Source organism: Enhydra lutris, unplaced genomic scaffold (genome assembly GCF_002288905.1).
Source record: "Enhydra lutris kenyoni isolate GAN:26980312 unplaced genomic scaffold, ASM228890v2 scaffoldscaffold4, whole genome shotgun sequence".
Lineage (NCBI taxonomy): Eukaryota > Metazoa > Chordata > Mammalia > Carnivora > Mustelidae > Enhydra > Enhydra lutris.
The window spans coordinates 18,827,631-18,854,169 of record NW_019154088.1 but is presented as its reverse complement, the minus strand read 5'-3'; the positions used below and the strand labels follow the sequence as shown (position 1 = coordinate 18,854,169).

Below are 26,539 nucleotides of genomic sequence, written 5' to 3'. Positions count from 1 at the left end.
TCAGCCTCCCTACTCAGCCAGGAGTCTGCTTGTCCCTCTCTCTCTGCTCCTCCCCCTGCTTGTGCTTGCTTTCTCTGTCTCTCAAATAAATAAATAAATAAATAATTTTTTTAAAAAAAGAAAAGAAAAAGAAGCCCCTACAAATTAGCCAGAAAAAAGACATACAATCCAGTGCGGGGGGGGGGGGGGGGAGCGGTGGCTGGGAGGGTAAGGCAGGAGTTAGTAAATTCTACAAATAAGCAATTCACAGAAGAAGGACCTGAATGCTCAATATACACAAAAATACGTTGAATTTCCCTAGCAGAGAAAGATATATTACAACAAGCTACTACTTTGTACCTATCAGATTGGCAGGAAATTAAAAGGTGGGCTGTTTGAAGTGCTGATGAGGAAATGGAACTGCAGACACCCCTCAGCTGCTGCTGAGAGTGAAAATTAGTGCTATCTGCTGCGAAGCAACCGGCAGCCTCGGGCCCAGGAGCCGGCGGTCACCTCCTAGATGTAGAGCCCAAGAGACTGACGTGTGTGCACAGAGAGACAGGTCTGTGGACGTCTTTGCTCGAAGAAAGGGGAAAGAACTGAATCGTCCATCATCAGGAAACATGGGGACATCGTATAGTCACATAAGCAACTCCATGCCTGAATACGATAAATCTTGAAAGCATGAGCGTGATCGAAGAGTTGCAGAAAAATGTGTGTGGTCTGATATCCTTATCTGAAGTTTTAAAACACTCTAAACAACATACTGGTGATACATGCTTTCTCGGGAGGCAAAACTATAAAAACGTGGAGGAGACAGACACATCAGCTTCCGAAACACAGATCTGGGGAGATAAAAGGGAAAGAGGCAGTTGAAAACAAAGAGGGCATTTTCCCTAGCTCTGTCTCCCAGGACAAAATACTGAGATTTGTCACACCTGGGCAGGGGCCAAATGACTAGAGTTTGTCAGATTATCTTCCATTCTGTCTAGGTATTTGCTATGTGTCATGGTTTTTAAAACATTAATTTTTCCGAGGGGAAAAAATAAATCCATTTCCGTTTTTCAAGTGGGCAGTAATTCAAAGCACATTTAAACTAATTGATCTTTGTCACTCGAGAATGGCAGTTTAGCGTGGCGGGGTGAAGCACGGGACTCTGGGGCCGGCTTCCGGGTGTGAACCCAGCTCTGCCGCTCCCTGAATGGTGGCTTCACATGAGCTATTTAATCTCTCTGCTGCGGATGCCTGGGATGGAAGACGTAGAATGCCATTGCTGCTGCTGCTGCTGCTGCTGGTGCTGATGGTGCTGATGGTGATGATGACTGGCATGTGCTCATAGAGTTGTCGCAAGGGTGTGATGAGGTTGTGTGCATTAAACACTACGGAAGTGGGCTCTCTTATCATGCCTGAATATGACCTACCGTCCAGACAGACCCCAGTTAACTTATTAGATTCAAGGGAGAGTGGGGGAGGGGATGAACAAGCTCTGGTTCAAGAAATCATGTAAGTAGATGTTGTGTTTGGTGGTGGTGGTTCTTCTACTGCAGTAAGACAAAAATATCTCTCAAATCGCCAAAATTGACCTGTGGAGTTGGAGATGACTCAACCCCCAGCGACTTCACCCGTATCTGCCTCAGTTAGCTCTGCTAAGTAAAATCCTCACTCGTTCACTTTTCAGAGCTAGCTGTAAATCAGTAGGAAAAACAAAATCAGTATGTAACTGTTGAAATATATAGAATTCCCTCTAAAAACGAAAGCGACATCTATCTTCAGGTTTTGATGAGTATGTGGCATTGTTCTATCACATAATAAGAATGGTTTTTGTAGTTAAATGATGAAATGTAAATCTCCTCGCTAGATGGGGACTTAAATTGAAGCCTATTTAATGTCTCAAATAAGTGAGAAATCACAGACATTCGGAAGCCAAGGATGATTTTCTGAAAGCAGGTGCCAGAAGGCCAAGATGGCAGGTTTTGTCTGGAGCTGATCTGAACTTGGGCCCAACTGCAGTTCTGCTGCTTACTAGCCCCATAGCTATGAGTGAATTACTTAAATCTGCCATGGCTCAGATTCCTCATCTGTAAAATGAGACTCACCATCCCTCTTGAAGCACTATTGGGAAGATCAGATACATGCCGTCCACCATCCCAGGTACATAATCTGTGCTCAGTAGTTAATAGTATCTGTAACGTGATTCTTAATTAAATGAGCTGCTCAGTGCTGATGGGTGGGGGTTTGAAGGGAGTCTAAGACAAAATGAGATAAGGTGCTGATAGGTCTTACAGCTGACCCTGCCAATTTCTCTTCACCTTACTTAGAACAAGAAGTTATTTCAAAGCCCAGGAATTTTTTGAAATGAAAACAAACAACAACAAAACAACTTGGTCTTCTCCTTAAAGATGATCAAATGTTGCTCTTAAAAGAGTAATTATTTGGGACTCCTGGGTGGCTCAGTTGGTTAAGCATCTGCCTTTTCAGCTCCCGTCATGATCTCAGGGTCCTGGGATCGAGTCCGCACGTTGGGCTCTTTGCTCAACAGGGAGCCTCCTTCTCCCTCTGCCTGCTATTCCTCCTGCTTGTGCTCTCTCTCTCTGACAAATAAATAAATAAAATCTAAAAAAAAAAAAAAAAAAAAAAGGAAGAATGATTCAGTGCAAAGTGTTGCAACAATCAGAATCAGCTCTCCTGTAAGAAGTGTCCCGTTTTGATTACCATTGCTTTTCTACATTTTTGCACAGCATCCTGAAATGTCCCGTACAGCTGGGAAGATTCATCATGCCTGGACCCCCAAAAACACTCATTTCTAACCACTGGATGAATGACTCTCAAAGACTGAGCAGCCACCAAGGGCAAAGCCCAAACTCTGTGCCTGCTCCTGGGCCTGGGCCAACGGCAAGATTTCCAGCCAAGCCCGAGCTGGTGGGGAACAACTGGCCAGTGCGACACCCCGTCCTCCGCGTTTGCTTATCTGGCAACCTAGTCCTTCTTCCTTCCACCCTCCCTCCCAGTCCTGCCATACCCAAGCCCGCCTCTCACTTCCTACCCTCATTTTTTACTTACTAGAAGGGGCAGTTTGGTGGTGGGCCCAAAGAGGGGAGAGAGAATCTCTAGGAGGGATACAGTATGGCCCCGACTAAAGGGATTCCCAACAAGCTGTGAATAGAGACTATGCTTGAACCAGCTAATGTTAGATAGTTGCATTTTTAAGAAAGAACCTGTTTATCTCCAGGGATTCCCCCATTGACAAATTCCTTAGGGAAGATGGGTCTCTTCACTGGCTCCTGCTTGATGGAAAGAGGTAGAGTTTGGGTGGGCAAATGGGACACTCAGGGTGGGGCAGGTTGATGTGAGGTGCCTACTGGGCAGGCTCCCGTGACCTTCTCCAGCCAGACTGCCCTACGGCTCTGGAACTCAGCATGCTAAAAACTGAATTCATCCACCCCACAAGCTTCTAGATGCCTCTTCCAGTTGATGGTACATTCCTTGCCCCCTGCCCCCAGTTAACCTAGAAGAAGCACTCAGTGTCATCCTTGACTCATCCCTGCCCCCCGACAGTCGTCCGTGCTGTTCCTTAGTACCCCCCCCCATAGGACAAGCTAAAATCACAATCACAAGCGCATTTCACTAATTGTTATGGCTTCCTACTACCTTGGGGAATATCTCAAGGCAAGAAAAAGTGTTTCAAATCATCTTATTAGAATTTTTGAAATTTTTACAGCCCGTTTCTTGTCAGATCTGATTAGATCATTACTTTTACCTTATAATTTGGCTGTAGAAAAGCTCTTACGATGAGAAGGATAATCGTCTGCTCTGCCATTTCCTTGCTGTTTACTTATGCTGGCATGATTAGTGTATTGTCTTCAGTTTTGGTGCTTGCTGGAATCTTCTGAAATCACTGGTCCATTTTGTGAGGGTTTAGTTGAAACTAAATAATGTAATCACTGAGTCTGTTTAATCAAACACACATAAACAAATGCTGAAATAAATCAAAACTTGTGAGAGGGGATAAACAAGTGAGGGATACACTAAACACCCCCCAAATCCTGAGAGGGGGACTTTCCCCACTTCCCTTATGTATCCCAGTCAGCCTGCATGTTCAGTGTTAGGAAAACTTCATTTCTCTCCTGAGGAGACAGAAACAGAGGTTCTAACATTTTCATTTTGCACACTGCTCCCCTGCATGTCAGGGTGACCCCTCCTGTAGGACCCACAAGCCACCTGCTTCTTACTGCAGTAGTGGAAATTGGGGGGACCTCAGGTCTTAGGCACAGAGGAGCCCAGGAGATACGCACTCAAGGCAGGTGGCTCTCTTGGGTTGGGGGGGGGAGACCCAGCCTCGAAGAAGTCTCAGGGTGTGCTCTGGGTGTGCTCAGGGGTGACCTGCAGTCAGAAAAATGCATTCCTGACCCTCCCAGGCCATCCACGTTTTACTGTGATGCCTTTTAAACTATCCCAAAATATCTTCTTTAAGTCTCAAAAATGCCATCTCAAGTATGAAAGGGACTAGACCAACAAAGGGTTTTTTTTCATGGGCTTCTAAGCTTTGGTTATTTCTCTGTGGAGAGAGGGAAGGATCCAGGTTTTAGCTTGTCCCCACCTCAAAGACCCCACCATCACTCAACGATCTCGTTTGACTGTACCTCCTCTAGTGCCATGTTTTTAATATTCCAGCAGTACACAAGCCACAGCTTTATACAAGGAAAGGACAGTGCTTTCTAGTTGACTCCACTGGAGATGCAACGACTCAATTAGTAGTCTTCCTGGAAACCGTAACTCTGTTAGGTTCACATTTCAAAACACTACTTAAGGTTGCTTAATAGTTTTGTCCCCATAGCTACATAGGGACATCCAAGAACTGAAGCAGAGCCAGCGTCTTCTCTAGAAGGTGTTTTGTCATTGTCATGGAGATCCAGTCCTGCAGACCACCTCTCCCCCTAAGCCAACCCCTTTCCATATTTCACACAGAGAACAGACGAGGAAGCAGGCAGGGAGAGGAGAGCGTGTCACTCTCCCCACTGGGTCCTGGCCACTTGTCAGTAGTGAAGAAGGGAGCCTGCGGGACATGACCAGTCCAGTCAGCTTTTCTGGGTGCGTGTGCAGGTGAATAGAGAGGAAGGTGCTCATGAAAGTTCCAGTAGTTTGTGAGGCTGCTGCATCCGAAGGAGGCTTGCTTTTTTCCCCAACAGTTACATGTAAGTGATTAAGTGCCAGAAATTTGGACTACCACCGATCACCCTCTGCTCAGGGTTTTGCCCTTCCCATGTTCCTTGTCTGTTGGGTCTCCTGCTTCAACAGATGGTGCTTATTAAGTGCCACATATTGTTTTCCTCTGGGTACCGTCTCCACTCCTAACTTCTCCTTCTCACTGTTAGCTCACTCTCTTCCTTGCTATCATCATCTTAGGCTGTTTACAGAAGTGACATGATCCCGTGTACAGCACAGGCCATGACAGATAAATTTCCAGTTTTATTATTTTGACACAGCTATCCACACACGCTTTCAAGTTTTCCCCACACTCCTTTACCGGAAGCAGAAAAGTTACGGAGTCCAGAGTAGGGAGAGGTGGGTGGAGTCTGTCCCCCAGTCCCTCCATGCCTCAGCACATCCTGGGCGGATGCTCAGAGCTCCTCATCCCTCATAATCAGCGTTTGCTTTATTTTTCCCAAAATGTACTACCTGCTCTTACCACGCTAGAGCTCATCTGCCTCTTTTTCTGCCCACTCACCCAGCTCGGTAAGATCTTCCTGCTGTGTGTCACCACCCGTTTGGCATTTCACCATCTGGAAGAGCTTAGTGTTGTCTCGAATGTGGAAACATCACTTGTACTATGGCTGAACATCATTTATAGAAGCACCAACTCAGCCGGCCCCAGCACTTTTCCGTTTAGTGAGAGACCCACTTAAATTATCTTTTGCTTTCTCTCTCCAAACTAATTGGCCACCATTGTCACGCCAGTCTTCCAACATGGCTCTGGTACTTTTCTTTTCTTTGTGAATATTCCAAGAGGGCTTATTCTCAGAGCACTGACCTCACATTGCTCTCACTTGAGCTTCTCCATCAATCTTAGTGTAAGGAAACCCCTGTTACGCTTCAGTGATCAATTTCACAGCTTCCTCCATCTTGTCTCATGGTACTGGCCAGGGGAGCTGTATAGTAGCTGCATGCTCACATTTTTATCTCCATTCTCAGAGACTCTGAGGTGTTGTAAACAACTCCTTAGCTTTTGTAGCTAGGGAATGGGAACTTTTGTACAAACATGGTTAAGAGAATTATCCCTGGCCAGAACAGCCCTCCAAAGGCTTGTACACAGCAACAAGGGGACAGTCTGCGCCAAGACCTAACCTGGATCTCTTGGTGTTTTCCCAAAACAACTATGTGTCCACCAGTTAGGCCTGTTTCCCCAAATATCCAAGTACACTTACAACCTTGGCTCCCAAAACTTGCATTCTTTCTCTCAGCCAGCACTGTTTCTCCCTGACAGATCACCCACATAGTCCCCCCTGCAGAAGGCTGAGAGAGAAGAATGGAGGGAAGGAAACAGGCCCAAGATTTCTCTGTGCAAAAGTCTTCTGAAGACGACTGCCTCTCTGGCTCTCCTTGTTGTACACACCCTCCATTTAATCATGCACACATGTTGGAGACATTGGCTCTCCTCAGCCCTGCCCAGCCAATCCCTGGGAGTTGTAAAAGTTGACCAGAGTGTCTTGATTTTATTTCTCTCAGTCCTATCCCAGCATTTCTCGTAATATATACAAGATGATTGTGTGTGTGTGTACAAATTTTGTAAGGTTCAGGAAGTTTGAGAAGTGGGTAGACTAAACAAAACTACACAGGTATCTTTACTGTGGGTCTTCTCAAAGCCTTTAATAAGCTACCGGGTATGATAAAGCCTCAAGAGCCAACCATAATCTGTGGTCATCCACAAAGTCATTGTAACTCACCACAGATCCTTCTATCCGAGAGCACCTAGCACGATGAGTGTTCTGGCGTATCCGTGTTGGCCATGTCCTGATCAGTGGGTCTTTCACACAGCATGTCAGAGTCACCTTGCAAGCTTGCATTACCAGCCATCTCCTGAAGATTTTCCTACTGGCAATCGGGGGTAGAGTGGGAGAATCTACTTGTTTGTTGTTGTTTCTTAAAGCTTTCTTGGTGATTTTGATGATCCATAGCATTTGGGTTCCTCTGCTCTAGACTGTTGCTATTTCTGGCTTCAGAGATGCCACACCTGTGACCCTCCTGAGCCCTCAACCCTGGAAGCCTGTACCCTAAGTCCCCTTATACATAAATAACATATTCTTATACAGTAGAGATGGCTGAAAACTTAGCAGGAAAACCACCCCAAGCCTTTGTGATTAAGGGGAAATTACTGGCCTGTACCTTTACTTTAGAAACCACTTTGTAACATGGTAGCCACCCCCATCTGTCCATATTCAAGTCCCCCTTTGGCTGTCCCCAGCTGTTCTCACTCAAGCCATTCTGGGACATTTTGCTTGTTTCTGCATTTTGATTCATTTGTCTGTGTCTCCCATCCCTGTGGGACCATATTCAGAGCAGGACCCAAATGGATATTCTGGGGCGATTTCCTCCATAAGCACTTCATATAGAGCCAAGCTAGCCAAAATATTAGGCAGACTAATTTGGCCAAACTCATTTATTGCCAAACTAATGGGAAGTGCTCAATAACTACAGAGCAACCAAAGGACAAAAGGGACTTTGCCCAAAATGAGCAAAAGGGGTTAAGTTTACAGAAATGAAAAGTAGAGAGAAGGGCAGATTTTGGTAAATGTGGCAACATGAGAGTACAACTTACCTGCTGAGATGATAGGCAGGTATGTATGATTTTCTACCACCCTCAGAAATTTTTCTTCAATTACTTCTCTGTTCAATTTTTAACTCAATGATATATGCCTCACTGGTGGTTTCAGAATAGGGTGACCGACTTTTCCCAATGTGCCTGCCACTGATCTAGTTCCAGTCCTGAAAGTCCTCTATATGGGAAACCCCTCCATCCTGGCAGCCCCGGGCAGCTGGTGGCTCTACTCAAAAGACAAAAAGAATACCCTGACCAGATAAACTTGCTACATCACGTCTATCCACCTGAATTATTGCTGCTGTAACAAAGCAAATTACCACAAACTTATACCTCTAGAGAACAGAAATCCCAAGTGGGTTTCACAGGACTAAAAATCAGTGGATCCACAGGGCTACACTTTTCCTGGAGGCCCCAGGGGAGATTGTGTTTCCTTCCCTTTTCTAGTTTCTTGAAGCCAGCCATGTTCCTTGGCTGGTGGCTCCCTCCTTTATCTTCTCAGCCAATGACCACATCACTCTGACCCTTTACTTCCACCATCACATCCCCCTCTGTGTCCCATGCTCTCCTGCCTCCCTCCTTCACTTTGAAAGACTCTTGTGATTGTATCAGGCTGACTGGATGATCCAGGGTAATTTCTCCATCCCTAAGCCCTTAACTCAGTCCCATCTGCAAAGTCTCTTTTGCTGGGTCACACTCACAGTTTCCAGGGACCAAGACACGGACATCTTGGGGCTGGGGGTTATTCTGCCTACCATACCCAACCCTCTAAAAGTTGATAAAACACCTCAGTGTATTAAAGGAGTGTTTTAAAGTCTCAAAGGAAAAGAATCTAACTGCTTAACCCAGTATTTTCCAAACTTATTTGGTCAAGAATCTCCTTACCCCAAAGAGTGCTTTTTATCACCTCTTGGAATCCTGCTGCTCTTGCTGAAGAGAATTCCATGTAGTGTGCACACCGAGAGTCCAGACCTCCCATTTGATGTGCAGACAAGGATGATTTTGAGGGAATTGATTTATAGATCTGATTCCTCTTTCTCACCTCAATACATACTCTTTTCTACACTTTCCTACCTGAGGAACAACCTGAGGTCAAAGCGTGGTGGACCTCTCTCCTTTCCACTCTTGTAGTCAGAGTTCTAACCCATAAAGACTCATATGGGGGCTGACTGACATGCAGCCGGGGTGCAGAACCTCCCTGGTCAGACACAGGAAGGACAGGAAGCTCTGGTGCTGGTGGTGCCTCTTTGAATCAAGGTGCCATAATCCACCCCTACACATTTCATTTGGAAGTGCATCTCCAATAAAAATTTATTTTTTATGTTTAGTGTTTACCAGCATTTTAATATTATATATTGTACCCCAAAACAAAATAGCTCACTCTAGAAGAAATGTTTTAAGACATGAAGATTTATGATCACTAGAATCATCTTTTAATTTAAATTTCAATTTGTATGCATCCTTTGGCTGTAGAGAATTGTGATGAATTGATCAAATAAAACATTTTCAAGCATAAAAATACATTGAAATTCTCTGGGTGTCATGTCATGAGATAAGGGGGGGAAGAACAATGTAATATTTCTAATTTTTTAAAAATTTTTATTTATTTGTCAGAGAGAGAGAGTGCCCAAGAAGGGGGAGCAGGAGGCAAAGGGAGAGGGAGAAGCAGGCTCCCCACAGAGCAGGGAGCCTCACCCAAGGCTCTATCACAGGACCCCGGGATCATGACCTAAGCCAAAGACAGACACTTAACTGACTGAGCCACCCGGGCGTCCCTAACATTTCTAATTTTTAAAGAAGAGCTTGCTCTTAACATTTTAAAATGGATAATAATGGGTGTTGTATCACTGTAGTGCTATGTTATTTTGGACATATTTAAAAGAATGCTTTAACAGGCTAATTTTTTTTTGTTTTTTTTTTTTTTAATTTTATTTTTTATAAACATATAACATATTTTTATCCCCAGGGGTACAGGTCTGTGAATCGCCAGGTTTCAGGCTAATTTTTAAATACTTTATAATATCTAGAAATTATATCTTTTAACAAATTATAACTATTTAACCTTAAGGTGAAAAATACTTGCTGTCAAGTTAAGGGTGTAAGGAGGTGCATAATTTTTTCAAAATTCTTATGGGAGTATATGAGCAAAAGGTGTGACAGCTACTGGTCGAGAGAAGAATGTTGGCGTTGCTGGAGGGGAAAAGACTAGCAAGGAAGCCTTGATAAAATATGTCAGCTTCATTTCATCTAGGTTGCCACAGAATGGGAGAAGATAATCGCAAATGACAGTACAGACAAAAGGCTGATATCCAGGATCTATAAAGAACTCCTCAAATTCAACACACACAAAACAGATAATCATGTCCAAAAATGGGCAGAAGACATGAACAGACACTTCTCCAATGAAGACATACAAATGGCTAACAGACACATGAAAAAATGTTCATCATCACTAGCCATCAGGGAGATTCAAATCAAAACCACATTGAGATAACACCTTACACCAGTTAGAATGGCCAAAATTAACAAGACAGTAAATAATGTGTGTTGGAGAGGATGCGGAGAAATGGGAGCCCTCTTACACTGTTGGTGGGAATGCAAGTTGGTGCAGCCTCTTTGGAAAACAGTGTGGAGATTCCTTAAGAAATTAAAAATAGAGCTTCCCTATGACCCTGCAGTTGCACTACTGGGTATTTACCCCAAAGATACAGATGTAGTGAAAAGAAGGGCCATCTGTACCCCAGTGTTTATAGCAACAATGGCCACGGTCGCCAAACTATGGAAAGAACCAAGATGCCCTTCAGTGGACAAATGGATAAGGAAGATGTGGTCCATATATACAATGGAGTATTATGCCTCCATCAGAAAGGATGAATACCCAACTTTTGTAGCAACATGGACGGGACTGGAAGAGATTATGCTGAGTGAAATAAGTCAAGCAGAGAGAGTCAATTATCATATGGTTTCACTTACTTGTGGAGCATAAGAAATAACACGGAGGACATGGGGAGATGGAGAGGAGAAGGGAGTTGGGGGAAATGGGAGGGGGAGACGAATCATGAGAGACTGGACTCTGAAAAACAATCTGAGGGTTTTGAAGGGGTGGGGGGTGGAGTGTTGGGTGAGCCTGGTTGTGGGCATTAAAGAGGGCAGAATGCATGGAGCACTGGGTGTGGTACATAAACAACGAATTCTGGTACACTGAAAAGAAATTAAAAAAAAAAAAAACAAGTGTCAGCTTCAGCTAACAGAGTGAAGCACCTGGTGCACTCAGCACTCCTTCCCTGCCCCTCCCCCCGCCCCCGGCCCTGCCCCCGCACCCAGAGTCACCAGTGCCTGAGGCCCTGGGCACACAGGAGGCCTGAGACCAGGGCTCCCCTGTTGGTTCCCTTTGTACCTTGACTGTAGGGAACGTCTGGCGTCAGGGTCATTTGACTGGGAAGTTGCTTGAAGATTCTGTGGTTTCAGACTTTAAAGAGCTTGAGCTCCCTGGGCTGTAGGATGCTCCTGGCCCCGACTGACTGCCCTACTGCTGCTGACCCTGCCACACCAGCCCCCCTCCAGCCCAAGCCCCTCAGGACCTGCAAGGAGAAGCCCCAGAGCAGTAGAGCTGTCCTGGAAAGGCCCAGGGCTGAGGGAGCAAGGCGGGGCCCATGAGGAGAGGGGAAGTGGGTGTGGGGAATGCGTGGGAGCCTTGTTTAAATTGTGTGGGAGTGTTTTTTGAGTCTGTCCGTGAGACCCGAGCATCTGGGTGTTAATCTCTGAGCACTGAGCCATAAGCCCCAGGTGGGCAGACCATGTGGAACATGGGGGCGGCCAGGCGAGGCTTGCGGGACCTGGCTGGCTTGTATGGCCATGTGTCCATTCTGCCTGTCCTGTTACTTCCCTGTGGCCACAAAGCACTGGATACAATCTCTTTGGATCCTAGAAGGGTCTTCAGTCCTCAAAGGAAAACTTTTTTAATATAAATTCACACTGTATTTTACTACCTTCTTCTTCTGCAGTGTTTCTCTGGTATTTCATCCAGCAGACGCCATTTCATCCCTGTGCCCAGAACAGAGCTGGGAGCTGTGGGAGACACCGTCTCCACCCTCGGGCAACCCACCTCTCCTCTGGGCCAGTAATACACGTACACGCTATAGCGGGATGGGCAGTGGGTTTCTGATGTCAGCTCTAGCTAACTGTCCACACCACGGAGTAGTTCATCAAATCTAAGGCACCACTGATTATAAGAGGTTCTTTTATGTGCTCTTAAGAAAAAGGTGCTGCCAATTAAATTGTGAGTGACTGCTTTCTTTTTTACTTAGAAATGTTATACTTATTGAAAGGTCCTATGCTTAGACATAGGGTGTTTTTTTTTTAACATCTTTTACTCTTGTTCATTCATAAAGTGGAAAAGAAGAGAACCTGATTGACTTGGAGGTGTTGGTGTGTGTGTTTCGCACACAGTGCCCTTCTGTTGTCTCTGCCAACTGAGGGCATCTGAGTGCTCTTGACTTTTCTCCCCAATCTCTGGCTCCTGTTGTGCAAATTGCTTGCGTATAGATAAAGACAGCCACAGTGCATGTGTCGCTGGCAACAGTGACTGTAAGACACACAACAATTTCCTAGATAGGGAACATGAAAAAAAAATACACCTTAGACTCAAAATATGGATTCTGAGACTCAGTCAAAAAGACTGCCGTGATCGGGCATCCATGTCCATCCAGGGAATGGCATTGGCGTCGGTGCGATGTGCTTGTTGTAGTAATTTGCACAACTGAATAGTGGAGTTCTCTGTGAGCTAAGAGGGTCAGGAAAGCATTGTGCATGAAGTAGCTCTAAAAGGGTGAGATTTGGCCTAGAGAAGAGGAGGCCACTTCCAGAGAAGGAAGAGGGTGATTAGAAGATTCAAGAGGATAAACAAGCATGGTATGTGGAGAGGACACTAGCAATCCCAGGCTTGGGTGGAGTTTGGTGAGGGAGCGGTGGGATATAAAGGCTTGTTTTTGCTCTAGGAACGTAAATTCAAATTAGTGTCTTTCACTTGTGGAATCATAATAAACAGCTCTCATATTTCTCTAACTTTTCTCTCTTTCCTCACACTAGGTCCCGATGTTTTTAGTTCAAAGAACCTTGCCCTTCAAGCCCAGAAGAAGATCCTGAGTAAAATCGCCAGCAAAACCATGGCAAATATGTTGATCGATGACACCAGCAGCGAGATCTTCGATGAGCTCTACAAAGTCACCAAAGAGCACACCCACAACAAGAAGGAAGCCCACAAGATCATGAAAGACTTGATCAAGGTGGCAATCAAAATCGGAATCCTCTACCGACACAACCAGTTCAGCCAGGAGGAGGTGGTCGTCGTGGAGAAGCTCAGGAAGAAGCTGAACCAGACCGCCATGACCATCGTCAGCTTCTACGAGGTGGAATACACGTTTGACAGGAACGTGCTCTCCAAGCTCCTGCACGAGTGCAAGGACCTGGTGCATGAACTGGTGCAGCGACACCTGACGCCCCGGACCCACGGGCGCATCAACCACGTCTTCAACCACTTTGCCGATGTGGAGTTCCTCTCCACCCTTTATAGTCTGGAAGGAGACTGTCGGCCCAACCTCAAGAGAATGTGTGAAGGAATCAATAAGTTGCTAGATGAGAAAGTCCTCTGAATGCCTTCTCTCCTCCCGGACTTTGCTGAGTCCCAGTTGCAGCACCAGTGTGGTCCAGGTTCGAATCAAGAAACCAGGAAACCCTTGTCCAAGATGCCCATGGCCTACCCTAGTTCCCCGTCTGCCGTTGATGCCAATTTCACTCAGGTGTGTTTCTCCCCTGAGCCCACTGACGAGCTCTGTACTTCCAGTCACCTTGGTCAGCCAGCCCAAAGGACATTTCATGTCTCCTCAGCGAAGGCTGCTGTGCTCATCGAGGTGAGCTCGCTTCATCTTGGGGAGTGGAAGGAGCCCTGGACCAGGAGCTGGAGGACATGGATTCAGTTCCTGGCTTCACTGGGACAGCTATCCTCAGGATCCTGGGACCACGATGCCCACCTGCCCACCTCCCAGGGCTGCTGGGAGGTTCAAATGAGGCAACATATGTCCACACTTTTGAAAACTCTAATGTAAGGTCTTATTATTTTCTCTCTGGAATGTGAGAGGGATCCACCTGGATTTAGACTACTAAGCAGCAGAGAAGAAAAGAATAATAGTATCTAGTGGGCGGGGTTTACAGTCTGTCTCTAGATGTGCTGTTTCAGACACAAACGAATACAAAGGTGTGAAAAAGCATAGCAGCGGACTGGAAAAATGTTTTCCAAGAGCTGTGTTTTTAGGTCCCAGATGCAGGTTTATGATCCTGCAGAGGGAGTCTTTCCAGTGGGGTGGGGGTGAGGAGATTTTCCCACTCCTGACGCAGGGGCAGAGAACTGTGCTCCCTGCAGGCTAGGCCTCCCCCTCTGAGGGGCGGCGCCCATGAGGTGAGGTGTGGGAGGGCTCATCCTGGCAGCGTGGGAGCCGGGCAGAAGGAACCCCTATCCACCTCTCCTGGCCTTTCACATCCCATTGTGCTAGTTTCTTTGGTTCATCAATAAATTGAAACAACCCTTCAAACAAGAGGTTTTGGAGTTGTGATTCCAAAATAAAATACCTTGGAGTTAGATTAGAATAGGTTAAGAACAATGGGATTGAAAGGCAGACATTGCTGGGCAGGAGCTGTGCACTCAGACCCTAGGGAGGGCGGGCACAAAGGGGGCCCTGGGGAAGCTCGCTCACAGACATGTGGCCACCTTCTCTGACCCTCTCCCAGCCTCACTTTCACACTGCGGCTTCTGACGTCTTTTTATCAACTCTTAACAAACATCAGGACAGGGTATTTGCCGCCTTCTCCTGTCTGCAGGACACCACATTAGGAGACTTGCTCTCCCTACATCACTTCCCATCCCACTCTGCTTCTGGTACCTGATGATTATGTCAAAATACCACATTAGCTCAGCCGCTGGCTCAGCCCATCAGAAGACAGCTTGTGGGAGGCTGTGAAGTGACATCCTATGAGCCTCAGTGGCCATGCTGCCTCGTGTCAGCATCAGTGCACACCATCAGTTAAGTTCTTCCACTACCAGCACTCAAAAGTAGTTCATAGGAGGGGCGCCTGGGGGACTCAGTCCGTTAAGCATCTGCCTTCAGCTCAGGTCATGAACTCAGGGTCTTGGGATGGAGCCTCACGTTGGGCTTCCAGCTCAGCAGGGAGTCTGCTTCTCCCTGTGCTCCTCCCCACTCACACTCACTTTTGCTCGCTCACTCTCAAATAAATATCTAAAAATAAAATAAAAACTATTTCATAGGAAGGATGACCAGGAGGGAATAGGGACCAGGTAAGTCAGCCCCTAGCACCCCCTCACAGACCTGAGGACTGAACGTTGATACCTGGGCCCACGTGGGCTGGGGACGTGGTTCAGCAATGGAAGCTGCAGGTGGCAGGCGCCTTCCTTCCCAGTCACCCACCAGGCAGCAAGCAGACCAGCAACAGCTGAATTATCACATGGAGTCTTCAATGCCTGCCTCGGTGTACTTGTTTAATTAAGGACTCCTTCCTAGTTTTAGAGATGGTTCTAGAAGCAGCAGGTCCTTTTTCACTAAGCAGCTACCCAGGGAAATCAGACCCACCAGGACTGGGTGGAACTATCTTCTGCCCCATCTGAGGCACAGCAGGGAAGAAGGTGGCCACTCCAGAGGCCACCACAATATATCAGTTTCTGACAGTCTGTGAGTCTCTAAAGAAACTGGGTCCTCCTTGTTCTCATCTGAGAAGGACCACCACTTCCACCAGCATGTCTCAGTGAGTGCAAAAGCAGAGCATAGACCAAAATCTGTTCTGCTTCCTTAGACAGCCCCCCCCCACGCCCCGCACTGAGGCAGCCAAGGGGCGCTTTAAGTGCGTGGCCAATTGGGTGTAGCTCAAGCTTATCAACGGTAGCCGGGGGAGCTGGGCTATTTAGGCACAAGTAACCCACATGCCTCCAGAAATAGCCCAGGCCGATCCCATGTGTACAATTTAAACATAACCATTGGCATATAAACTCAAGTGATTATCAAGTGTCACCAACCAGCTGAAAAGCTTACAAATTTCAGACACTTTATGTAACAATCTAGTGAACCAAAAAAAGAATCACATTATTGGTTTATCCTAAGGACTCTACCCACATCACTCTGTGGCCCTGAAAGCCTGTTTTGGCTGGGGAAAATAAATACACACACACACACATACACACATACACACACACACACACACACACACAGATATGTCAGAGACCAGCAGATGCTTTCTAAAACAGGACTCTGTAGATGTGCATTTGTGCTCAGAACTCTACAAAATTTTTCAATAATGAGAACCCACAAAAGCAAAGTTAGAATATCTGCATTCAGGTGGCACCCAAAAGAACACAGATTTCAAGAGAAGTAGCGGGACAAAGTCATGGCGCTGAGCAGGCCACGTGCCCTTCAGAGAGCAATGCGGGGCTCAGCAGGCAAGGGTGCAGACAGCGCACAGCCTTTAAGAGTGGGGGTGGCAGGATCAGTCTGCCTCTGTCCTCGGGGAATATCCCTAGGTCTTCAGCCATCTGTGAGCACCCAGATCTGTCCCCTGGGAGGACCGCGGACTTGGGCTGAAATATCTCCCAGCCCCCCAGCCCTGGTTGTGTGCCCTTCCTCTGGCATCTGAGCCCTGCAGAAACACATTTCCTGCCGGCTGTGCCTGCCATGTGTCTGTGTCGCCTTTCCTCCCTGGGTTTGCATCTGTTGAGTCTTGACACCCTCAGCAACTCCAGGTCTCTGCTCAGTGACAAATCAAAATGAAAAGACTTCTCCATCTGTGCTTCTCCTCCAAACTCCCATCTCCCCCATCTGTACATTCTTCTGAAGCAAATCAGTACATTCACTGGCAACTCAATGAACTTCTTACATCCATTTATACTTTGAAAAAAAGAGCTCAGGGTGCCTGGTTGACTCAATCAGTTGAGTGTCTGCCTTTGGCTCGGGTCATGATCTCGGGCTCCTGGGATGGAGCCCTATGTTGAGCTCCCTGCTCAGTGGGGCCTTTGCTTCTCCCTCTGTCCTCCCTCTACCCCTGCTTGTGCTCTCTCTCTCTCAAATAAATAAAATCTAAAAAATAAAAAAATAAAAAATCAGGCCTGCATGCCCTCTGCACCATTATCTTTGGGGGTTGTTTTGTTTTGTAATTCAACACAGTCTCAGGTATCAAGAGCAAAACCAGTCAGTGAAAATTCTAGGTCAGCTAACTTGGGCTGTGAGGACACTGGATTAGCAGGGGCTGTCCAATAACGAACAGGGACATTGACAACAGAGTCGTGAATCAGATAGCCTTGAAAGAGAGGGTACCCCAAGGCCCTCCCAACTCTAAATTGTGTGGGGCCACAGACCAGACCCACCTCCTGCTCTTTCCTTAGAGGGAAGTTCTTTGTTGTGAGAGGGAAGACTCTCCTACAATCCACTCCTCAAAATGGCATCTCGGAGTCCCCGAGAATTCTGGTAGGGGGGCGGGGGGAAAGAAGGCATGGTAGCAGGGGAGAGGGAAGAGGCCATGAGTTCTACAGGGAATTTGAGATTTTTGTTTCATTCTGGCAACTTTTTTTTTTCCAAATGACATCAATGTAAGTACTTTCTGAATCTTGTGGGGATGAGACTTCATAGCTGGAGGACGCCATCAAGCCTCAGGGTCGGAGGCCAACCCATCCTGGCAATCCTAAAGAAACTCAGAGGTACAAGAGAAGCCATCACAAGCACTGTTCCCTCCAAGGAAGGGAACAGAGGAAAAACCTTACAGAGAGAAGTTGCCTGTACCCACTCACACTCTGTCCCAATGCCAGATTTACTAGAGTGCAGAATCCCAGGCGTGAAGAGTATGTGTGGTTCTGGGATCCCAGGAGCTAATTCTTTGGCTGAATTTAAGAAGGCACCTTGGGACCCAGGCTCTGGTGTCATCAGATTCCTCTGCACCCAGAAGAAGGAAGAACCAGCCAGAGTAAGCCATCTCTCACTCCCCATCCCCAACAGCCCCTCAGTGAGCTACTAACCTGTTATTTCCCTTCCTTGTCCTTCTTTTGCAGTGCGGGGCAGGGGTCTGCAGAGTAGGGGTCCCGGCCACCCACCCAGGCAGCCAGAGCTTGGGCAGCTGGGCCCCCCAGGCCGTGGTATAAAGCTCCTCCTTGCCAACTGCCAAAGCCCTTCTGGACCAGTTCCTAGGACAAGAGAGTCTGGGGTTTGGCTCCCAAGGAGGGGCTGGATGGAAGCCAGAGCTTGGCACAGAGCGAAGGCTGGAGGCTAGCCGGGGAGCAGCAATTCGTTATGTTGTGGAAGGAGAAAAGCACTCTTCCAGGCTCTGTCATTTGGGAAGGAGGAGCCTGTGGGCTGGTTCCCTCTGTGTGACTGGGCTCCTTCCGCCTCCCAGGGCTGCGTTTCCCTAGGGGTCTTACTCCTTCAATGGTAGGATGGGGCAGCCCCTGCTTTATGGTTCAGTAACAGTGACAACTTGATTTTAGAACTGGATGGTGGGTTTGGTTTGGGGGAGACAGGTATTTGGAGGTTTGGTTTTTTGTGGCTTTCATATGCAATGCAAAACGTAGGACATGGGACAAGCCATGAGCCAGAAGGTTTAGTCTCAAGCTCACCTGCTACCTGGTAACCTTGTACTTCACCTCCCTCAGGCCGTGAAAACAGAGCTGCCCTAGATCACTAAGAACCCTTCTCTTTCCATAGTTCTGTGTTCTGAGCATCGTGGGAGAGAAGTTCTGGGCATTTTTTTCCCTGTGTGGTTCTTAAAAGGGAAACTATTCATTCGTTAAATGAAGCAATAGCTTCCAAATAGACTGAGAAATGACTCCTTGATGATCCCCTTCAGGACTTTTGATCATAGATACAAGTTCATGATTTTAGAGGGGAAAAGCTTTAAGCTAGAAAATGCAAGGTAAAATTAGGACTCCAGGGGCACCTGGGTGGCACAGTCAGTTAGGTGTCTGACCCTTGGTTTTGGCTCAGGTCATGGTCTCAGGGTCCTGGATCCGGCCCATGCCGGGTTCTACATTCAGCATGGAGTCTGCTTAAGGTTCTCTCTCTTCCTCTCCCTCTGCTCCTCCCGCTTGTACTCTCTCTCTAATAAATAAATAAAATAAATAAAATCTCTCTCTAAAAAATAAATAAATAAATCTAATGAATAAATAAAATAAAAGTCCTATTTTAAAAAAAATAGGACTTGGGCACCTGGGTGGCTCAGTGGGTTAAGCCTCTGCCTTCGGCTCAGGTCATGATCTCAGGGTCTTGGGATCGAGTCCCACATTGGGCTCTCTGCTCAGCAGGGAGCCTGTTCCTCCTCTCTCTCTCTCTGCCTGCCTCTCTGCCTACATGTGATTCTGTCAAATAAATAAATAAAATCTTTAAAAAATAAAAATATAAAAAAAAAAAAACATTAGGACTCCATAAGGACCAGAGAAGGGAACAATGTGAGCCAAGGTAGAAAGCCAGTCAGTCCGCCGCTTAGCTGGGGCGCCCTGGGATTCAATGTCAGGACTAACCATCTACTGAGACATACATTTCAAACTGAGAAGTGTCAGCCTCAGTAATGTATCTCTGAAGAGATAACAGCATAAAAAGCACAGTTGTAAATAAGTCATTACTGATGTGAGTCAAATATTATAGGAAATAATCAGAATTATTTTTAAGTATATTAATAAAGCCATTCCCCCAACAAACAAGATTTTTATGGAGTTCTTGGATCTTTTTCTTCCCTTGAATGGTAAAACTCTGATTTCCCTCTATGTGGTAAACACATTACGTCACTGAACTAACTCTATTTGTACATACAAATGGCATGCTTTGAAACATCCTCAACATGTGTCTGTAGAGAATGTACTTCATGCACCCTGGTGTAATGAACTTTTCTTTAGATACCTTTATTGAGAGGTAATTCGTAAAACATACTATTCACCCATTTAAAGTGCACAATTCAGTGGACTGAGGTATATCCACAGATGTGTGCAACCACAAGCACACAATTTCAGAACACTTTCACCCCCTCAGAAGGACGCCTGGTCCTCTAGCTACTGCCTTCCTCCCCCACTCGGGCCTCACCAGCAATACAGAAGTTGCTCTTCCCCTGCCCAATAGCACAATAATAAACTTCTCAATATCGGAAGTGCAAGTTGAGCCTCAAGCAGCATCTGTGCTGTTCCGTGAGAACAACCTCACGGCGTCCTGACGGGCAGCCTCTCTGGGGAGCTGGATCCGGCTAAGTGTGAGGATGGCAGGCTAACCAGACACCTGCAGTTGGCAGCTCCCTCATCCTTTTGCTGCTCCAGCAGTGGACCCCAAGTCTATGGCCATGCTGGGGGTGCCAGAGAAGGAGCTCAGGTCTCATGTGGGGCAGAGGGCCTCAATGTGTGGACCCTGAACCACCCACATCAAGATTCCCGAGGACAGGGAATGGTTCCTTTGAAAATGCACAGTCCACCCCAAAACTACCTGAGCCAAATCTCTGCATTATGAACAAACTCCCTGGCAATATTTAGACAAAGAGTTTGCTGACCCCAGTAGAGAGGGCTTGACTTGCCATCCTTTGCATCTCTATGCTTCGTTTTTCCCTCCTGCCTCTTCCAGCTTTGAGTCTGAGTCCCTCACACTCTCCCATTGTGTCCACGAGGCCCCCCTAGACTCTCACTGTTCTCTTGTACGCTGTCAGCTGGGGCTATCAGAAGGCCTGTCCTCACAGGCTGCAAGGGCCTGAAGGACAGCTGTCTTCACCACGGTGGACACCACCCATTCTCTCCAATGCTGAGAGTTGCAAAACTGTGGGGAAGGTGGCAGGAGGCCCCCCCGCCCAATGCTATCCTGGCCATGCTGTGAGTTTCACATTTGCCATATTTTTTTTTCCTATTTCTTGTCTCTCAATTAATGAATTACCTTCTAAAGTGGCTCTCTGAAAATTTTTTTCTAAGGAAAATGACCTGGGATGCTGATCTGGAAATGTAATTTGGTCCAGTTGCTCCAAGAATAAAAGTCCCTCAGGGGCACGTTAAAGATGGCATCCTCTGCTAGGCCCTTCTCAGGCCCTTTTCTTTCCAAGGCTCCCCCTGGAAACGCCAGTGAGGAACAGGATTCTTTGGAACCTGGAGGGCTAGGAAGCAGAAAGACCTGCCTTTCTGATCTTAAAGTCCATGGGGGCTCAGCCCAGCCATCCCCGGGACTCCCAAACAGAAAAGAAGAAGGGAGCTAAGGCACACACAGACACAGGAAGAGGGTCCCAGGAACACAGAGGTTTGGTCCCACATGATTGCAAATTGAACAGGGCTACCCAATCCTTTTGGTGGTCCCTATCCAAGCTCTCTTGCAGCAAAGGGGAGCTGGCTTTCTGCCAGAGGAAGAAAGCTGGAGGCTGCCTTTCAGAAAGATATCTTAATAGCCAATGGAGCAAAAAAGGAATGAGGGAGCTCCAGCCATGTTAGGGGTGAGTGCTCACAGGCCTCCCCAAAGAGCCAAGTACCCCTCACTCTGGGTCCACTAGCACAGGACAGGACTAAGGTGCTGGTGTACCAACCCACCTGGCCAGGGTGGAGTAAGGCCCTACAGAAGTGAGGGCTTGACCCAGACCTCTTGCCTCTGATCTGACAATGGCAACTCATTTCTGGAGAGACCAACCAAGTGATGGTTCAGATTATGAAGCATACCCTGATGATTCCCCAAATTCAATCAATGAAACTGATTTCCTTGAAATCAATGAGCTGCTTCCCTCCATTCTACATAGATGGAGGCCCCTTCGCTCATTATTTGTCAGGGGCAGGGAATTTTGAGTTTCCATCTTGCTTCTCCACACTGTGGCAGCCATATTTCACTCTGTTCTCCCAATTTTTTTACTGTAGTAAAATATACAGAACATGAAATTTTCCATATTTACCAATTTTGAGTGTACAGCTCAGTGGTATTCAGTCTGTTCACATTGTTGCACAACCATCACCACCATCCGTCTCCAGAACCCTTTTCATCTTGTAAAACTGAAACTCTGTACCCGTTAAATAATAGCTCTCCATTCCCCCTCCCCCTGGCCCTTGCAAACCACCATTCTTTCTGTCTCTATGATGTTGACTACTCTGAGTACTTCCTATAAGTGGAATCATACAGTACTTGACTATTTGTGGCTTCTTTCACTTAGGACACATAGTGTCCTCAAGATTCACCCCTGTTGTAGCATGTATATGTTCTTCCCCTTTAAGGCTGAAGAAGATTCCATTGTATTTATACCACATCACCCTTATTTAGTCATCCATCCATGTGCACTTGGGTGGTTTCCACAAGTCTGCTATTGTGAATAATGCTGCTATGAACATGGGTGTACAAGTGCCTCTTTGAGAGGTGCTTTCAATTATTCCCAATGTGGAATTGCTGGATCATATGGTAATTCTGTTTTTAATGTTTTCCATAGCAGCTGTACCTTTTACATTCCCACCAACAGTGCACAAGGGTTCCAATTTCTCCTCATCCTTAACCACATTTGTTATTTTCTGGGTTGGTTTATTCTGGGGGGAGGGTTATTTTTATAGTAGCCATTTGAATGGGCGTGAGATGGTATCTCATGGTGGTTTTGACTTGCATTTCCTTACTGATTAGTAAAGTTGAGTATCTTTCATGTCCTTATTGGCCATTTGTATATCTTTGAAGAAATGTCTGTTCAAGTCCTTTGCTCATTTTTGAATTAGGTTTATTTTGTTGTTTTTAGGAATTCTCTATATATTCTGGATATTAATTTCTTACCAGACATATGATTTTCAAATATTTTCTTCCATTCTGTAGGTTGCCTTTTTACCCTGCTGATAGTGTCTTCTGATGGACAATTTTTTTTTTGTAATTTTCATGAAATCCAGTTGTTTGTATCTTCTTTTGTTACCTGTGCCTCTGGTGTCATACACAAGACATCATTGCCAGATCCAATGTCATGAAGTTTTTGCCCCATGTTTCTTCAAAGAATTTTATAGTTTCAGGTCTTAAATTTAGGTCTTTGAGCCATTTGGAAATAATTTTATTAGCACTTTATTGTAGTTTTCATTGTATGGTCTTTCATCTCCTTGTTAATTCCTATGTTTGATGCTACTATAAATGGAATTCTTTCCATAATTTCTTTTCCAGATTGTTCACTGATGGCATATAGAAATGCAACTGACTTTTGTCTGTTGACTTTGTATCCTGCTTCTTTGCTGAATTCTTATATAAGTTCTAAGAGGGTTCTTTTTGCTGTGTGTGTGGAATTTTTAGGGTAGCTGCTACTGTACTAAGAGCTGAAATTGACCAACATTAACCATCCAAACCTTCCTCTGGAAGTTACAAGATGGTCTTATGCAATAGATTCCAGTGTTCTAAAATAGATCAGACAGATTATTCCACTACAATTGTTGTATAGCAGGTGAGATCAAAATCCCAAGAAAAGGAGAGAGGTCTCATGCTCTATGTATATGTATACCCATGTGTGGGACACAAGCACCTGCTTTTTAAATTCCCAAAACCACAGAAAAAAATTTTTTTTCATTTTTTAAAGTCAAATCCAGTTGACAAATTTCCCAAAACCTTCTAAGTTAACCACAAGCAACAGGAATTCTTGAAAGATTCTTGGTAGATGTTAAGCTTTCCAAGAACGTGAACAAGAAAAACCAGGCTATGAGCATGCATGTGTGATGCCTCCAAGCCTAGAGCAGGTCCTCTGACCACCACTATTAGAAGGAAGAAGTGGCGGCATTTCACTTCCCACCTCAGCTCTCACTGCCTCTCACCCTGAGTGATAGTGATCTCATCTGCAGGCTAATTCATGCCAGGATGATGTGAGGGGAGGCTGCAGCCCCTTCACCCAGGACAGAACTGCAGCTTGACTGGGCTGCTGAAACAAGGCCTTTGTAGGAATTGGGTTCCTCCTGACTCTCCTCCCTTACATTGTAAATGCCAGGAAGAAAGGACCCACAGGGGAGTGGGTGACCCTTACAGTCGTGGCTGGCCAATTCCTCACTTGCCTGAGAGTTCCCAGAGGAAATGCAAACAAATCAGACCACACTTGGCTGCTGGCCAATGAATCTTTGAACTTCTTCAATAAAAAGTCTTTAAAACTTTGGTTCTGACCCAAATCTTTTGCTGCAGGATAAAAACCGCTAGGCCTCAAGTCTCTGTGTTTAGGGAAAGTGTGTCTGTGGCATTTGAATAAGGGTGTTTATCTCAGAGATGGTTCCTTGAGTTCCACCAGGTTCTATAAAAAGCTCACTGTGCCTCACTTGCAGTGTTCAAATCTTCCTGAATATTTGGTGTTTCCCCCCACCCCTCACCTGCTGGCTGTATCTTCTTGTGACTGTCCCTAACTCTGTCCTCCTCCTTGTAAGTCCCCTGTTGTGCTTTATAAAAAGGCCCAGAGGTTGCTGACTTTCCACTGAAACCAAGACGAGAGAAAAACTCTCCAGCAGGAGGTGTTTGAAAGGTATTTGTTGGGGCACCTTCGTGGTTCAGTTGGTTATGTGTCAGACTCTTGGTTTCAGTTCATGTCATGATCTCAGGGTTGTGAGATCGAGCCCCACATCGAGCTCTGTGCTCAGCAGGGAGTCTGCTTGAGATTCTCTTTCTCCCTCAGCCCCTCCCTCCACTCATGCACACACACTCTCTCTAAAATAAATAAATAAATAAATCTTTAAAAAATAAATAAATGCTTCAGTCACTGGTATTCACTATCCAAAGTGGTCCTAGAACCTCCAGTGTCACAAAAAAATAAATAAATAAATAAATAAATTTAAAGAATTGGTGAGCTACAAGATGCCCTGTGTTTCTTTTAGGCTAAATTGCACATCGGATTTTTTTTTCCATTCCCTCTTTGTTGCTGCTTACTTCCACAGCAGGTAATACAGCAGGTACCTGCCTTCCAAGGCCAAATCTCTTGCCCTTATAAACACAAATCTCAGGAGGAGAGAGAACCAAGTTTTCCAGGTCTAGGCATTCCTTAGTCCTGTGTGTCCTCCAAATCAATACCTTTACTGCCTCCACTTCCATACCTTCCTGGAAATAATACTGAGTCCACTCGGAGCCTCTGAGAGGAAGTCTGGAGGAAGTGAGCTGCCAACAAACCACCAGGCAGAGGTTTCTCACCCTACTCTAGCACCAATCTACCCCACTACATGGACATTCAAACAGCAGCCAAACCCTCCCCAGTGTGTCCCAAGTATGATGCTTGAAACTCAACCTGAAATCTGCCGGCGCCAAACCCACAGCACATCTGGGAATCAAAGGCATCAATAAAGTTTCCCAGAGAATCCAAAGTAGGTGGAAAAGGAGAACAGGAGAGGATTCTAAACTCAAGGAAAGAAAGATCAGAGATCATACCCAGGCATATTTTTAAAGAAAACTGGAGTGAGCAATAATTGTTAACCCATTTCCATAACTGTGCCTTTAATTAACACCTTTACAGAGTCAGGCCCAAACTGTTCATTTTCACCTGAATGACTTTTAGTGACAATCAATGGGAACCAACTCCATTTCAGAATTAATTTTCTTTTATGGCACATTTCCAGATGTGTCACAGGGCATAAAGTGTTATAAAATAGTATTCTCTATTATCCTTAGAGTATCAGTATAAATTTATATGTACACAAATGTACTGGGTCGAGGATTTTAGGACAGCACCAAATCATTTATAATGATGTACATCACTAACTAGAGAAAAAGAGGTTCTAGATAGGCCTGCTGCTTGCTTCCCTATTAGGCATCCTTTCTTTTTGCATTGGCTGCAACACACGTCATCTCCTCCCCCACCAAACAGATTTACTTTAGCCACCCATAAAACAATTTCATACTCTACCATAATGTTTATGGATTAAATGTGATACTTGACCTCATTTTGTTCAATTTTCATGTTTTTCTTGCCATTACATTTATATATTTACATGGAAATTTCTAAAATTGGCCAGAACTCTGATGGAGCAGATTAATTATGAGAGCAGATGAAATAACATATTCATAGATTATTTATGATGTTGTAACTTTCTAAAGTGCTGTGAAGTCACCTTCTCATATGAAGATAATATTGCTAGTGCTGGTATTTATGGAATGTTATAAATGAACATGTTGGATGCCTGTTTTGGGTAATGGCAGCTTTCAGGGCTTTGGAAGAGTCCTTCACTGTAGTCACTTTGTTTGACTTCATTCTTTCCTCTAGGGAATTCCTTCATGGCTGTTTAAGAGGAGGCTGACCCTGGAGGGGGGTTGCCAGGGCTGCTTATAAGTGGGTGCAGTCACTGTCTCTTGCCTGGGTAAAGAGCGGTTTCTTAGAGTATAGTGTGTCCCATCTTGGGCTGCCTTGACTCTCACACATGCTGATGGGAATGTAAAATGGTGTGACCACTGTGGGAAACAGTGTAGTAGTTCCCTCTAAACTCCAACATGGATACCATATGACCCAGCAATTCCACTCCTTGATATATACCCAGGAGAACTGAAAACATATACTCATAAAAGTCTGTACACTGATGTTCATAGTAACATAAGTCAAAATGTGGGGCACCTAGTGGCTCAGTCAGTTAAGCCTCCAACTCCTGATTTTGGCTCAAGTCATGATCTCAGGGTCATGAGATTGAGCCCTGAGATGGGCTCTGTGTTGGGCGTGGAGCCTACTTAAGATTCTCTCTCTCCTTCTCCCTCTGCCCCTCACCATCCCTACTCATGCCCGCTCTCTCTCAAAAAAATCAAAATC

At 45.7% G+C, this 26,539-nt stretch overlaps 1 protein-coding gene across 1 annotated transcript in view; it reads left to right on the top strand.

Annotated features, from left to right (window-relative positions):
- The window catches only part of LOC111140313 (TNF alpha induced protein 8 like 3), a 35,690-nt gene extending 21,883 nt beyond the window's left edge, over positions 1-13,807 (top strand). The window contains exon 2 of the mRNA XM_022492598.1: positions 12,881-13,807. Within this exon, the coding sequence (XP_022348306.1) occupies positions 12,881-13,443 (563 nt within the window). The 3' untranslated portion in view covers positions 13,444-13,807. The remainder of the gene's footprint in view (positions 1-12,880) is intronic.
- The last annotated feature ends 12,732 nt before the right edge of the window (positions 13,808-26,539 follow it).